General features: G+C 45.9%; 1 protein-coding gene across 2 annotated transcripts in view; it reads right to left on the bottom strand.

The window, feature by feature from the left end:
• Nucleotides 1-686: 686 nt before the first annotated feature.
• Nucleotides 687-15300, bottom strand: part of ADRB2 (adrenoceptor beta 2) — a 72914-nt gene continuing 58300 nt past the window's right edge. For both annotated transcript variants that reach the window (XR_012647590.1, XM_075009428.1), the window contains exon 2: nt 687-5421. Coding sequence is in view for 1 of the 2 variants with exons in the window: in XM_075009428.1 (XP_074865529.1) it covers nt 5387-5421 (35 nt within the window). In the remaining variant the exon portion in view is untranslated. The remainder of the gene's footprint in view (nt 5422-15300) is intronic.

Below are 15300 nucleotides of genomic sequence, written 5' to 3' on the forward strand. Positions count from 1 at the left end.
CCCTTCTGCCAGTGGTTCCACCCCTTCCAGGGTGCAAAGCCAGTCCCCACACATTGCCCAGGGGCCTGGCAAGTCTGTCAGCCTCCTCTGCTGCCACAGTGCCCCCCCAGCAGCTCTAGGTCCCTTCCTGTTTCGATGGGTGCTGACCCCACAGCTCCGGTTTGTCAAGGAACAGGAGCAGTGCTGGGGCAGGGTCACCAACCAGGGCTACACCAACCCCCTGTCCTGACTCCTGCTCCCCCCACCCCCTCTCCCGACCCCACTTCCAAGGGAAGGCTGTGACACAACACTACTGGTAACACATTTAAGTTACTTTTGCCCTGCCTACAAGACACAGCCTTTAATGTCAGCGCAGCCTCGGCTCATTTGTCTTTGGTACAGATACCATTTCGCCATAGACCACAGAGTTCTTTTTTTCTCTGATCCCCACGCAGGCTCCAAAATGCTCCCGGAACATTTCTCATCAGGTGCATTTCACAGGCAGCTTTTGGGCTGGAGGTTTGGTGTCCCCCATAAAGGCTGCCTGCCTCTCTCTGCTCTCCTACACCACGTTACCACAAACTCCAGCGAGCCACTGCTGCTTTCTGGTCTCTTCAGTGTCCTTGATCTTCAGTGCTTTCTCTGATCCAGTGCAGCTTTTGGGGTACAGTGAAAATTCAGGACACAGGGAAAGGATATTTCTGACTTTATTTGTTCTCCGAGAGAACAGAAGATTTCAGGTTCACAACAGAGCTCTGAACAAATGCAGCATGTAAACCCGTGGTGGGTGACCTGCTGCCCATGGGCCACATGCAGCCCGTAAGGATTTTATGTGCAACACACAAGACAGTTTGTTTACCATGGTCCCTGTCGCAGGATTGCCAGATTTTTCTGGCTTCTATCCATGTAGGTATTTTTTCCTACCAGTATTACTGAAGTGACATGCGTGTGAAGCAAGGGTATGTGAAGTGAGGTGTCTGTTTATTGCACACAGCATTAGGAGAACTGTGCACTCCCTCAGCATCCAGTCAAAATGCTACTCCAGTTCAGTCAGCTCACCCACCAGTTCTAGGTACATTAGCACTGGTAGCAAAACTGCCCTGTTCCAGGAGACTGTCTTGGTTACAACAATCTGGTGGCTCACTCAGATGAAGAAGAGCCACTCGTGGTCTGTTCACTAGCCTAGGTTGTCCATCACTGGTGCAAAGACTCCCTCTGCAAGCCTGAAATGTACATCCACAATGCTTACGTGCAGCTTTATTCTGCATGCCTACAAGGTGTTTGTGCTTCTGTGGCTGGCGCAGTGGTGCTCTCAACACGAACTGTGACATCAGCTACCAGAAAGGTCCCCGTCGTGGCATCAGAATAAATGGTGCCCATATGCCCACAACTGGGTCATTAAAGCCCTATTCCCAAGAGCCATGAACCAATGCAGTCGCACAAGCAGCTAAATGGCCCACAACCCAGTTTGAATTTGGTGGGCGCCAGTTTTGTTTGGAACAGAGCACATGGTCCTTTCCTGCCTTCAGTCCCCTCCTGGGGAAACGAATATGTGTCACTGAACTTGGTCCTGAGTCTCTCTCTGAAGCAGCTGGGTCTCATGACATGAGGACTCTTGCACCCCTCTTGTGAAACCTCACACACTAGTGGGGAGTCATCAGTGCTGGAGCTACTTTGAAAAAGGATCTGTCACAAACTACTTGCAGCTGGAGTCAAAATTGAATCAGCCTCTTTGTATGTCAAGCTAGAGAGTTTTCAGAGAACAGCCGCCATCAGCGGGCTGGGGAGGCTGATCTGTGAAGAAAGATGAAAAAGCACTAATGAGGCAGTGCTTGGAAAAGAGACATCTTCCCTTAGACATGATAATGAACAACATGGATTTGAAAGGTGTGATCAAGGTAACAGGCTACTGCTTTAAAAGTCTGTGATAACAAAAAGTTGTGATATCACTGGAAGCTTTCTGATCTTGGTCATAGTACAGCCTCCCAAAGGAAGTGGGGACAACCCCGTTGGCTCAGGCATTTAAAAATAAACTTGACAAAGTACTATCAAATGTACTATAGGGCAGTGTTTTTCAGCCAGGGGTACATGCTCTACTGGGGGTACGCCGAGGTCTTCCAGGGGGTACATCACTTCTTTTGCCTACTTTTATAACAGGCTGCCTAAAAACACTAGTAAAGTCAGTACAATCTAAAAGCTCATTCAGACAAATATTTGTTTTTACTGCTTCATATGCCTTATGCTGAAATGTAAGTACAACATTTCTATTCCAAGTCATTTATTTGATAATAAGATAACAAGTTTTCAGTAGTCATCTTCTGGGATATTTTTGCATGTTTTTGTATGTAAGTCATTTTTAAGTGAAGTGTGCAAAACAAATCTGACTCCTGCATAGGATACAGTAATCTGGAAAGGTTGTTTCAAGACTTGTTTCGAGACCTCAGAACACCTTAGGACCATGCTGCCATAGGGGTAGGAGAGAGAAGTCTGGGGGGTACTTTCAATTTGTTTGGTTTTTTGTTTTGGTTTTTTGTGGGTTTTTTTGTTTGTTTGTTTTTTTGAAAAAAAGGGGTACTTTATTTAAAAAAAGGTTGAGAAACAGTGATATAGGGAGCAAAACTGCAGGGCCTCAGCCAATGGACTGGCTGGTGTGTAAGTGATTCCCTCCATTTCCTATGACTCTGAGGAAGTAGTAAGCAGTAAACACAGCACAGATAATTTGGGAGGTGCATTTGTGAGCTACCAGTGAGACTGTCTCCATTTTAGTTGCTGGGAACGACTTGCACACAAGAGTATCAGAAAGACAAGTAACTGAAAGAACCCTGTGTTGCTCTTCTGCCTGAAGTGAAATCTCCTGGGTACCATTGCTATGAGACATGCCATGACCTAGGCTGTGGTCGCTAATAGGATAACAGGCCTCAAACATCAACAGCCAGCCTAGAGTTAACTCCAGCATAAGAATTCATGGGAAAGTGTGCTAAAGGGTAAAGAAGTGAGATTTCTGGCCAAATCCAGTAAAAAAAATTTCTAATGGCTGAATCTGGGGGCTGGTCCGCATGACTGCGGGAGATCGGTGTAAGCTGTGCAACTTCTGCTATGTGAATAACTTAGCTCTGCTCACCACGATGTTTTCACCATGGTGTGTCACCTGGAGATGCTCTCCTGGTGACTCCTCTCACACTTCCTATTGAGGTGGTGTACTGGAATCAACAGGAGACCGACTGGTGGTCGATTTATCATGTCCATATTAGACATGACAAATTGACCTCTGCTGGATAAACTGCTACCCTGTCAGTCTGTCCCATAATGAGGATGTGCCCTGAGTGAGAGCTGCGGATGAGAAAAGAATAGCTACCCCGTCTGTCTATAGAGTCACTTCAGAGCCAGCATCTAACCAGCTGTACTACTCTGTAAGGCAGGGAAGGGCACGTTGGAAATACTGAGCCAGTTCCTCAGATGCTATAAACAGGTGAAACATGACAATTCATCGCAGCTGAGAACCTGGCCACCAGGCATATACAAGGCAACTGTATATAAAACAAATTTGATTCTGCTGTAGATGGCGGTGCTGAGAAAACAATATTAAGAATACAAAGTATCACAGACAGTCTAATTAGCGTACAGACATGTCCGGTCTCTCTTACGCACACACACTGTAACCTTCACATCCTGCACAGCAGATAAAGAACGTGGCAATGCAGCCTCTTTTTTTTTTATGAAATATCAAGCGCTGAAATGGCTTGCTTTTATTTTGGTAGAACTCAGGGCCTGCTTGCGGCATTACATGAGGTATCGGTGGTTCCCACATATAGGCACAGGTAGGAAAGCTGTTTTACAATGCTCCGCAGTCTTGCGTTGGAGTTACAGCAAGCAGCAAGTAAATAAATAAATAAATAAATAAACGCAGCGGTGAGTTAGTGAAAGGTCATCCAGGTGAAAGCTTGGCCTGGCCGCTCTGTTCATGTCCAAACAGAGCTGCGTGTAAAGCTCAGAATTTCTGGTGCTTACAGACTGGGGGGCTGTTAAGCAGGCTGATAAGCAGAATACTGCACTAGCTCAGCTGGGTCAGGCATTTGACCGACAAGACAATCTTTCGGCCATCAGAAACGGTAAGAACATCACAGCTTTCCTACTATTTGAATGTGTTTTTCCAATGGTGCCCAGAAAGGACCTCTGCCTTACTTCCTTTTCCTTTGCAACGCGAGTAAAGAAATGTAGGACCTCCTGAACTTTTGAGATGTGAAGATCTGGGAAGGTGCTGATCACCCAGCACCCCTGAGTGCCAGTGGGGGTTGAGTGTCTTGTGGGTCAAGCCCTTAATAACCATACCAGGGCTTTGGGCCTTGTATGGATGGTACTGGGGACTCCAGGCATGTGGCGGGTGATATTTGACCATCAGGGCTGAAAAGTGATAGACGAAGCTGATCTCTTCGCACCTCTGCTTGGTGCAAAACCAGGGTGGTCAAATCCTGAGCACCATACAGTCATTGGAGTCAATGCCTTGGGGTCTGTTGGGAGTGTTGGCAGAGGAAGGCCCTCAGATTTGGCCTATCTTAACATTCCTCTTCCAGCAAAACAGGACTGAGTGGCATATTGGGTATTTATTTGTCTATACAAAGACAGAGAAGATGCCCTGGGTAGAAATGAGCACAGAGTAAACCAAAGCCAACTTCAATGTTCCTTGTCTTTCTCGTCTTTAAAATGTTCCTGCTTCATCTGAAACCTGGGCTTCTTTCCCAGGAATGGGCCAAGGGAGAGGACAGGGCAGCCCTAGAGCTTTCTTGCCTTTTAAAACAATGCTTTCCCGGGTCGAGATTATTGGAGAGAGAGAGAGAGAGAGAGAGAGAGAGAGAGAGACACACACACACACACACACACACACACACACACACACACACACACACACACACACACACACACACCTCCTAGAACTGGAAGGGACCTGGGGAGGTCATCTAGTCCAGTCCCCTGCCCTCTTGGCAGGACCAATACGACAGTCAGTATGACAAGGAAAACCCCGGGTGGCTTTTTCCTTCTGCTTGGAGATTCAGCTCGTTCCATGTGCAGGTAGCCCTGTGTTGCTGGGCCATGCTGCCTCTTTCACAGAGTGGATGCAATTTCCCATGGCTGGCTCCTGGCATGTGGCTCTTTCAGTGCCGATTGTATCCCCTTCTTATATCCCCCCAGATGCTAGATGCAGTGATGAATCCTCGCCTGGTTCTCTGCTCCTCCTTCAGCAGCTTCTCCTTCAGGTGATTTGCTGCGGGGGACGGGCTGGGCAGAAGGCAGTTGCCAAAGCAGTATTTCCCACAGTTTCACCAGTCTCAGAGAAGCATGACCGTGCTCCTGCTTTCTCTTTCTGGAGCCCATGTGAGCTCAGCGTGGTAAGGATAACACTTCAGCCCGTTCAGCTGTCAACCATTCCAGGACACCCAGGGATCTCTGTGGAGCAAAGAGAAAAATGATCAGCTTTGTGCATGACAGCTTTATAGGCCTAGAAAAATTGAAGACTCAACTCTGAGTCCTGGGAAAGGGATTACACCTCCCTGACTGCAATTTATTACGCAGTGGTGTGGACTGTATCTAGCAACCACAGTCCAGTCACTTAAGCACCCAAGTCCTGCTCCTGTTAGTGTCAGCAACAGATGTCTCCTTGGCTGCTTGTGTATAGAAGTGTATGTCTTCAACCATCTAATGGAGACCTTGCCCAACCAGTCTACTCCCAAAGCATGCAGGGCACACATTAGCACAGCCAGGACTCAAACCGGGAGGAGAAGTGAGCACAGCCTGGCACCCATGAATTTAGCCCGAATCTCATCAGTCTCCATGTTCCAGGAGAAGCCCTCTCTGGTGTTTTCAGGTGCATTTATAGGGTCCATTCCACTCCCTCACCATAAGCAAATAAATTATCTGGCTGGATTCCCTTCACAAAGCTCTTAATTCCATAACAAACAGTAGAGAGAGGACAGCTCTCCCAGAACAGTCACTGGAGAGGTCCGCTCACTATACAAGCAGGATACAAACACAACAGGAGCTGCTTGTGTCCTTCAGGGAGAGAAGCTAGTTTCAGACTCACAGTCAACGTGCGTCTCCCTCTCAGATCTCTGAGCCTAGCTAGGTTTATTCACAGCTAATTACTTCAGCCTCAAGCAGCAGGCCTAGCCCTAGCTCTGGGGGCCTCCTAAATGGCAAAACTGGTGAAGAACCATTTTTGGGGCATGAGCCCCTCCTCTACCTTTGTCAGACACCTCCCTGGGGACATCACTGGCCAGGGGACACCATAGAAGCTGTACCCCCCCTGCGTACGCCTCTGAGGCTGGTAGTTCTGCTAGGCCCCTTTTATATGGCGACAGCTCTTTACAGGTGTCAGAGGACAGCAGGTACTGTTCCTTCTGCAGGTAGATGGGGCTCTACTGTCACTTTCCCTACAGGCATTTCCAGACAACCCTCTGTGACCTCCATTCAGGTATTCTCCTCAATCTCACAAACTTTTCAGCAGGGCACACAGGGAGTTCTCAGCATTTTAATGGCTAAACGATACTTCTCCTGCCAACAACAACCCCCACCCCCAAAACATCTCAATATCCCTTCCCTACAGAGAGCAAATAACTGAACTAAATAACAAATGCAACCACTGGCACTTGCAGGGTAAGTTAGATCATCTTAGAGTTAAAGGCCAGAAGGGACCACCAGACCTCGTGCTCAACACAGGCTAATAAACTCCTCCCAGTTATTCCTTTGAGCCAAATAATCTGGATTAGACACAAGTATTTTAGCCTTCAGGAGGCTCAACTATCATAATGGTCTTTCTGCCCTTCAGATCTGTGACAAGGTGGCAGGCACAGTCTGTCAGAGGGATTTGTCCTTTTCTTGGTTAAATTTATGCTCAAATACCCCAGCAATGATGATAATATAAGAAAAAATAAAGTGACAATTTCTGAGAGAGAGAGAGAGAATATCTTGATCTGATTTTGTTTTTATTTTTAAATGCTATTTTAATGAATGGCTTGATGCACAAAGATCTGTTTTTATGGAGTCTGGAGGAGTAGAGTAGGGAATGGCCTTTCAATTCTATGAAAACACCACCAAGACTAAAATAAAGCTACATTTCTGGTACGAATGGAAGTCAAACTTCCATAATAAGATAGATGTACAACCACAGTGCTGGCTGCCAGTTCTCTTTGGTTTCAAAGCCACCATTGCTGTCTCTGCTCTGTAAAATACAGACCCTCTCCACCCTTCCTTCCTTCTAACTTACAGGATTTCTGGCTCTTGTGATGTGAATCTCTGATAGTTTCTGCAGGGCTTGAAGATTATTTTGTACACTGAAATCAGCAGCGCAAGGAAGAGCACAGAAGTCACTGAGGTGAGTTCCACGTTTTTCTTGATAGTATTGCACAGCAGGGATACAGAGAAATGGGGCTTCCCTGGGAAATCACAGCAGCATTAGAGCAGCACTGCTGAGATATGGAATCAACCCAACAGCTGGAGAAAAGCTTTGCAATAAAGTGTTTCCAGACACTTCACTATGGGCCTGATCCAAAGACTACTGAAGGCAGTGAAAAGTCTCCCATAGATTTCAGTGAAGTTTATATCAAGCTACACTCTGTCTACACTTGCATTCCTCTTTCAAAAGAGGAATAGAAATGAGAGAAATCGAAAATGCAAAAGAGGCACTGATTTATATATCTCATGCTTCATTTGCATAATCTCTTTTTGGAAGAGATTATTGGAAAAAAGCAACAGTTAGCCGTGCTAGTCTATATATTATGCAAACAAAAAAGCAGTCCATTAGCACTTTCAAGACTAACAAACTAATTTATTAGGTGATGAGCTTTCATGGGACTGACCCACTTCTTCAGATCTGAAGCTCATCACCTAATACATTATTTTGTTAGTCTTTAAAGTGCTGCTGGACTGCTTTTTTGTTTTCATTTGGAAAAAAGCCGTGTGGATGGGGCTCTTTCAAAAACAAACCCCATCTTTGAAAGAACCCTTATTTCTATTTTGTTCAGGAAGAAGGGTTCTTTCAAAGATGAGGTTTATTTTCGAAAGTGCCCCATCTACGCTGCCTTTTTTCTTTTGAAAGAATCTCTTCCAAAAAGAGATTATGCAAATGAAGCATAAAATATGTAAATCAGGGCCTCATCTGCATTTTTGATTTCCTTCATTTGCATTCCTCTTTCGAAAGAGGAATGCAGGCGTAGACACAGTCAAAGTGAGTAATACAGAAGATTGCCAGAAACTTTCCGCTGTGGCTTTCACCCAGAGACTGATGCCTCAGCTGAGGCTATCCTACGCTCTTGCTTCTTGAGTGTGATCAGGACTCATTCACATCAGCATTATTTCAAAAGAAGCCATTCCAGAATAGCGATGCCAAAATAGCTTATTTCAAAATAACACGACTACACACAAAGGCTGTATCTAAACATGCCACTTTCTCTGAAAATTTTCAGGAAGAAGGGACCTTCCAGAAGACCCCCCGGGGGTTGCACTTCTACATGCTGCTTTGGAGCCTGGAAGAGCATCTTCCGGATTCCAAATCATATGACCTTATGCTAATGAGACACCGGGAATTTACATCTGTGCCTCATTAGCATATTTTGGACCGTTTCTGAAAGAGGCATGTGTAGAAACAGCCAAAATGTACTTCAGAATAGCATATCCAGACACATAGCACCTATTTTGAAACAGTGCCATTGGACAGCATTATGGCTTATTTCAAAATAGCGCTATTTTGGGTCTTAACAGCGCCTATTTCAAATAGGTGCCATTCCTCCTGCAATGAAGTTTTTGAAATTTGAAATACCGTGCCCATTTTTTCAAATTTATTTTGAAATTGCGCGTGTAGTATAGATGCCTGCAAAAGTTGTTTTGAAATAACAGCTGTTATGTCAAAATAACTTAGCTGTGTGGCCATAGCCTGAGTGTCCTGGGTTCAGCATTCTCCAAAGAATCATTTCAACACAGCCCAACAGCACTGTTTTGGCAGCTGAGGGTGGTGGTAGGCAACATCTGGGGGAAGGGAGAGGCAATGGAAATAGGGTTAAATTGTAATGTTTTTTCTCATCAAAGCGAGGGGGATGGATAGTGCTCCCTATCTATCAGCAAGAACTACGTAAGTTCATGGAGGATAGATCTACCAATAACTATTAGTAGGAAAGGTGTCCCTAGCCTGTTTGCCAGAAGTTGGGAATGGGTGACAGGGACGGATCATTTGATGATCACCTGTTCTGTTCATTGCCTCTGTGGCACCTGGCCTTGGCTACTGCTGGAAGACAGGATACTGGTCTAGAGGGTCCTGGTACTGACCCAGCATGGCTGTTATTATGCTGTATAGAACCTTTTTCCATAGCAACTTGCCTCATGAAAAGAGACTGAGTTATTGTGTGGTGGTTTTGTGGGGATCAGATAAAGATCAGCAAACTCAGTATATCTCAGCAGTAGTAGCAGTTACAAACAGTAACTTAAGGAAACTTGAAACTAAACCTCAAAGTAAAAAAAGAAAACCAAAAAAAGCACTTCAAACAGTTTAATTACGGTGCAAGCTTCTCTTAGCTACACAAAAGAAAAGGAAGACAATTTGTCCCTTGCTATTTCCGCTTACCATAACAGTCTAGTAACAGAGAGGAAGCCGTGCTAGTCTATACACTATCAAAGCAAAAATCAGTCAAGTAGCACTTTAAAGACTAGCAAAATAGTTTATTAGGTGAGCTTTTGTGGGACAGACCCACTTCTTCAGACCATAGCCAGACCAGAACAGACTCAATATTTAAGACACAGAGAACCAAAAACAGTAAGCAAGGAGGACAAATCAGAAAAAGAGAATCAAGGTGAGCAAATCAGAGAGTGGAGGGGTGCGGGGGTAGGTCAAGAATTAGACCTAACAGTCTATTGTCAGTTAGTAGGTCTGTTGTCACAGCTGTTAATAAACAAACACACAAACACACACAGGTTTGGTTTGATATACACTTAGCACTAAACTAGTGGGGAAACCCACTCAGTAAATAATCTTGCATTCTATTAGTATTTGGTGGTTAGTTTGTTTCTCTCGCTGTCCACAGTGTATCATAAACTATTGAAACATATAAGAAATCAAGTATCAGAGAGGTAGCTGTGTTAGTTTGTATCTTTGAGAACAACAAGAAGTCCTGTGGCACCTTATAGACTAACAGATATTTTGGAGCATAAGCTTTTGTGGACAAAGTCCCAGATGCACCACTCATGCATCTGATGAAGCAGGTCTTTGCCCACGAAAGCTTATGCTCCAAAATATCTGTTAGTCTATAAAGTGCCACAGGACTTCTTACATAAGAAATCACAGTCCTTGCTCCAAAAAGCTTGAGCTCTGTCACCTCATCAAACTTGAAATTCCAAGGCTTCTTAGGTGGGATGTGTCAGATGGTTTCACTGGGCACTGGCACAACCTTAGGTGCAGTGAAAGACCTGGAGCTAAAGGTTTAACAGAGACGAATGATGACAATATCATAAAGTTTGAAATGTTGCAAGGGCGAAAAAAATCAGTCTCTCAGTGATGCGATGTAAAAACCACCCTTGGGTGATAGAAAACTGGAACTAGTAAGTGAAGTTTCTCTTCCTAGAAGTTCTAAGCTGGAATTTAAAGGGATCTTTTTCAGCATCCCTATAGGTGGTGCCCTTGAGCTGGCATTGTTAAGGAAGCTAACCTAATACCTGTGTAATAGACTTGGAGGGGTAGCTGTGTTGGTCTGTAGCTTCACAAATAACAAGCAGTCCTGTAGCACTTTGCAGACCAACAAACGTTTTTGTTGTTTTTTTGTGGGTAACTCATGAAAGCTCATTACCTAATAAATACATTTATTTGTCTTCAAGATACTGCAGTACTCATTATTAATACCTGGTGTTTGCAGAAGTGCCACAGTGCAACCTCTGACAGAAGAGCCCGACATTTTAAAAGGGAATTGCTTTAAAATAAGGGAAAGAATATGGTGGGCAAAGAATACATATGCAATCCAAAACAGGAAGTCTACACAGCAGAACAGGATTGGGTTTGACAGGACATAGCACTGGCAACATAAAAACCTACTTTAGGCAGAGGGATGGACTAATGACCTCCTAAGGTCCCTTCCAGCCCTGGGATTCTATGAGTTTGATTCTAACTTTGGAAGAGCCACACTTGGGCTCTGCTACACACTCCATCTTGCCCATGAAAGCTTATGCTTCAAAAAATCTGTCCATAAGGTGCCACAGGACTTTGCGTTGTTCTTGTGGATACAGATGAACATGGCTACCCCCGATACTCAATCTTAGAGGTATTTACTGCCCACTGTTCCTGGGTGTAACCCTGAAGTCCTTACATAGTTCTTTTTCAGGCAGACTTCCACCGAAGTCATTCTTTGTAGGTAGTTTATCAGGAATTTAATGTGATTATTTGCTATTCTAAACTGAAACTACATTGTTTAGTTTTGATTGGACAAATAGGTTAGGTTGCCTATTTCTGCTTCCTGACTGGACAAGCTGAACCTACAGACTCAAATTTCCAGTGCCAACAATTACCATTTCATTCACTTTTTGTGACTGTTCTTCCCTTAAAGCGTGCTGAATCCTGCCCATTGGCTCCTGTGCCAGCACCGTCATGGGCAGCAAACACAAAAGAATCAGGGAAAGTTGTGCTGCATTCTCCCTCTGCAATCATTCTCAGTCCTGTAACACTGAATTATGGTTTTCATCTTCCATTCATGCTGAGATCCAGGAGTGCTGGAAGGTTTGCTTTTTTCACTTTAATGGGACAGTGATTGTGACAAGCAATGTCTTATTACTGTACACATCCACCCTGTCTAATCCCCTTGAGCCATATGTATCTCAAGCTAGAATATGTACCTCTTAAAGGGAGGACTGCATTTCTTCTTGAGTTTGTCATGTTCCCTCTATGTCTGAGACACTGGACTGAGTGTGCCAGGAAAACTGAGCATGTGCCAGGAAGCCTTTTTTTTTTTCCTCCTCCCCCTGGGTTGATTCATAACCCCTGTCCTCTCTCTTAATGCCTCGTACTCTGGGACTTCAGTAGTTGCAGTGGGTGCGGATGTGAAATCAGTTCACTGTTTGAACCCTTCTGGTGATACTGTTCTCATAGCACAAGTGCACCATTTAAAAAAAAATATCATTTAAAAACAATTCACCTGGCCAAACGCCAATAAAGAACACCAGACCAGTGAGGGCAAGTAAGCAGAGCTCCACCACTACCTAATGAGCCACATGATTTATACCTGCTGCAGGTCTGGCCCTCTCTTCTCCCACCATTGGCGCTGTAAGAACTCCACACACCTACCAAGACCTCCTCAGGCAAAAGCCTCTTTAAATCTCTGAAGGTCAATAAGCTCAGGCTCCCACGAACCCCCTAGGAAACTGAGTTCCTGAGACAAGGGATCTTTCCTGAAAAGTGTGTTTCCACCTCCTCTTTCTGTTTAAGACCCGATGTAGCACAAGGAAAGAGGCAGCCTGGGTTAGCTAGGACCAAATGGAATAGAGAGTCAGAAACTCCATCAGAGTCAGTTTTGCTGGTTTTCTCCTCATCACACCAGTGTAAAACCATTGTAGCCCTTGACGTCAGTGGAACAGCTCCAAAGGTACACTGGCGTCAATGAGTGGAGATTCAAATCCAGCAGCTTTACACCACTGTAAAACGGGTGTGAGAGGAATATCAGTTCAGCAGTATGCAGTATATACAGGCCATGATGGAAGACAGGGCTAAGCTGTCTTAAGTACTGCATCACCTAAAGAATCCTTATTAATGGGCCCTGAATGTGTGTCTGCATGTAGGAAGCAGCCATGGAAGATAACAATGAAAATAAACTTCAGGCCGTTTTTCCAAAACATCTGTCGCATAAATGCAAAACTCAGATGTTGTTCTGGAATGTGAGCTATCCACACTCCGCTCTGCACAACCCAGCTTGCCTGACCTCCCCTGATCTCGCCTCTAATCTGGGAACAAAACTCCTCAGAGCTCACAAACCAAAGCATGAGTTTCAAAAGAGAAGCCCACTGAAGGAATCTCCCAATCCCTGCTTGCCTACAAAATGTCCAGAAGCCATCACGGAACAGACGTGGCGGGATGACAAACCACCTCCATGCTACGGACGCGATAAGGAGACTGGGCAATGTGCCAGAATACTGAGGGATGGTACAGCCTGCATATGTGTGTTTCTTATTATCTTGCAGCTACTTGGCCAGTCTGAACTCATTAACTCTATTTTCTGTCTTTGTATCAATATGACCGTGAAAGCGGGAACGCTTGTGTTTTGTAGTGGTAGGTGAAATACAAGCGTCAGGGCAGCCATCTTGTAGGGCTACTCATTTGTTTATGAGGAAAATGAAAATGACACTTGTACACAGAAGCCCTTATTATTTGTAACTGGATGTCGAAGGGTACTCTGGATAATGGGGCAAGTGGTTTCCTGCAGCCAGAGGGGGAGAAACTGCAGGCAGGCTACAGCTTGGCAGCAGAAAGCTTCAGTGGCCTCTACTCTGTGCGCAGGGCTGCAGGATGGAGCCCCATAACATGCATCCTCTCTGAGGGAATGTGGTGGAGCAACACAGTTATGACCGACCACCCCACCCCATATTCCAGCTCATCCCCAGTTCCAACCCTGTGCGGAGGAGCAGAGCGCTACACCACAGCAAAGAGGAATGGACACGCTGTTGGCAATCTCCAAACCCTGCTGTCCCAGTGCCGTGAAACCACACTGTGCCCACCAGACTTTGACTGAAGTGGTGGTTGAGGAAAAACTGGGATGTACCTTAAATCCCTCCAGCACACTCAGCAAATCCGAAGAGCCCAAGAGCTCAGCACTACAATGACTCCGTTCTAAGAGGAGAAGTCCCTCGTGGTTTTGTAGTCGCTGATTCCCACATCTCTGCCTCACTGACCTTCCAGTCTCACCCAATGGCTCTCGTATGAAAAGAGAACTGTTCAGGAACCCTTACTGTTAACGCTCAGGCCCGAACCCCTGTTCACCTGTAGCTTGCATACTGCCACCCAGATTACAGTGTGCATGCTAAATGGCTACTACTCTGTCCCACAAAGCAGAATGCAAAATGACTGTAGGGTAGGGCGACCCTATTTCCCTAGGCCAAATATGGGACACCCAGGTGGGATGGGGGGGCTCCCTGGCTGGGGCTCCCAAGCAAGTGCAGCTGCCTGGCTTCCTCATGTCATGGGATGCCAGAATGGGGCTGCTGTCCCACAGGGGACCTCCCTGGCTGCCCCATGCTTCCAGGAGCCAGGAAAGGGGCTGCCGCCCTGTGGGTGAGGATCCTGGCTTCTCCCAAGCCAGAGGGAACTGGGGACAGGGCTGCAGCACCACCTTGGGGTGGGGAGTCTCCCTGGCTGGAGAGGTGGCTGCCTGGGGCACCAGGTCCCATTAACATCTTAAAAAGGACTGGCGGACACACACTGCCCCCCCGCAACATGTCCTGCCTTACTAACCTATGAGATGGCCCCTCCTGGCTCCCTCTCCTGCTTCTGCCTGTACACATGGCCTTTGAGTACGTGCTCCATGTGTTCTCCGGCCAGCAGCTGCAACTATGCTGACCAGGGGGCAGGGCTGCTCAGCAGGGGGCGTGAATACAGGACAATTAGCCCCTTTGTTAAAATAAGTCAGGACGCCTTCCTAGTGCGTGAAATATGGGACAGTCCCAGCCAAAACAGGACGGATGGTTACCCTACTCTAGGGTAATTCTTCAGCTCAGACTGAAGCACAAAGGGACCTGATTCCCACACAAAAGAATTGGATGAGCTGTATTTCCATAGAATGGCTGTGGGAACCCCAACGTCTCAGCTCTGCCTGTCAGTGTACAGTGGTAGGAGCCTGGTGGGAACTATGGTGTTCTGTAAAGTGATTTATTTAGGAAAAAGAAAGGTTGAGCATTAGACCTGTAGTTCCAAAGTGAATTATAAAATCAGAGAATCCTAAGGCTGGAAGGGACCTCAGGAGATCATCGATCCCAGCCCCCTGCCTAAAGCAGGATCAACCCCCACAAAATCATCCCCGCCAGGACTTTGTTAAGCCAGAACTTAAAAGCTATCAGCTACGCGGAAGCCACTGGGACAATATTGGGGGTGGCTGGAAAACAACTATGATTTTTTATGAAAAATGTTGAGGGGTGGAAATACATTTTTATTCCTATGAGGAGCAGAAAAGAGCCATGTGTCAGATGTTTCATGGGGCGGGAGAGCCAAGCAAGAGCGCACAAGGCCTACGCCAGAATAGCCCAGTGGAGGAGACACAGCTTCAAGCCCCAGCTCTGCCTGATTCACACTAACAGCCACAGTGAAAAGCTCTG

The sequence above is a fragment of the Carettochelys insculpta genome, chromosome 15 (assembly GCF_033958435.1).
Source record: "Carettochelys insculpta isolate YL-2023 chromosome 15, ASM3395843v1, whole genome shotgun sequence".
In the NCBI taxonomy this organism is placed as follows: Eukaryota; Metazoa; Chordata; order Testudines; family Carettochelyidae; genus Carettochelys; species Carettochelys insculpta.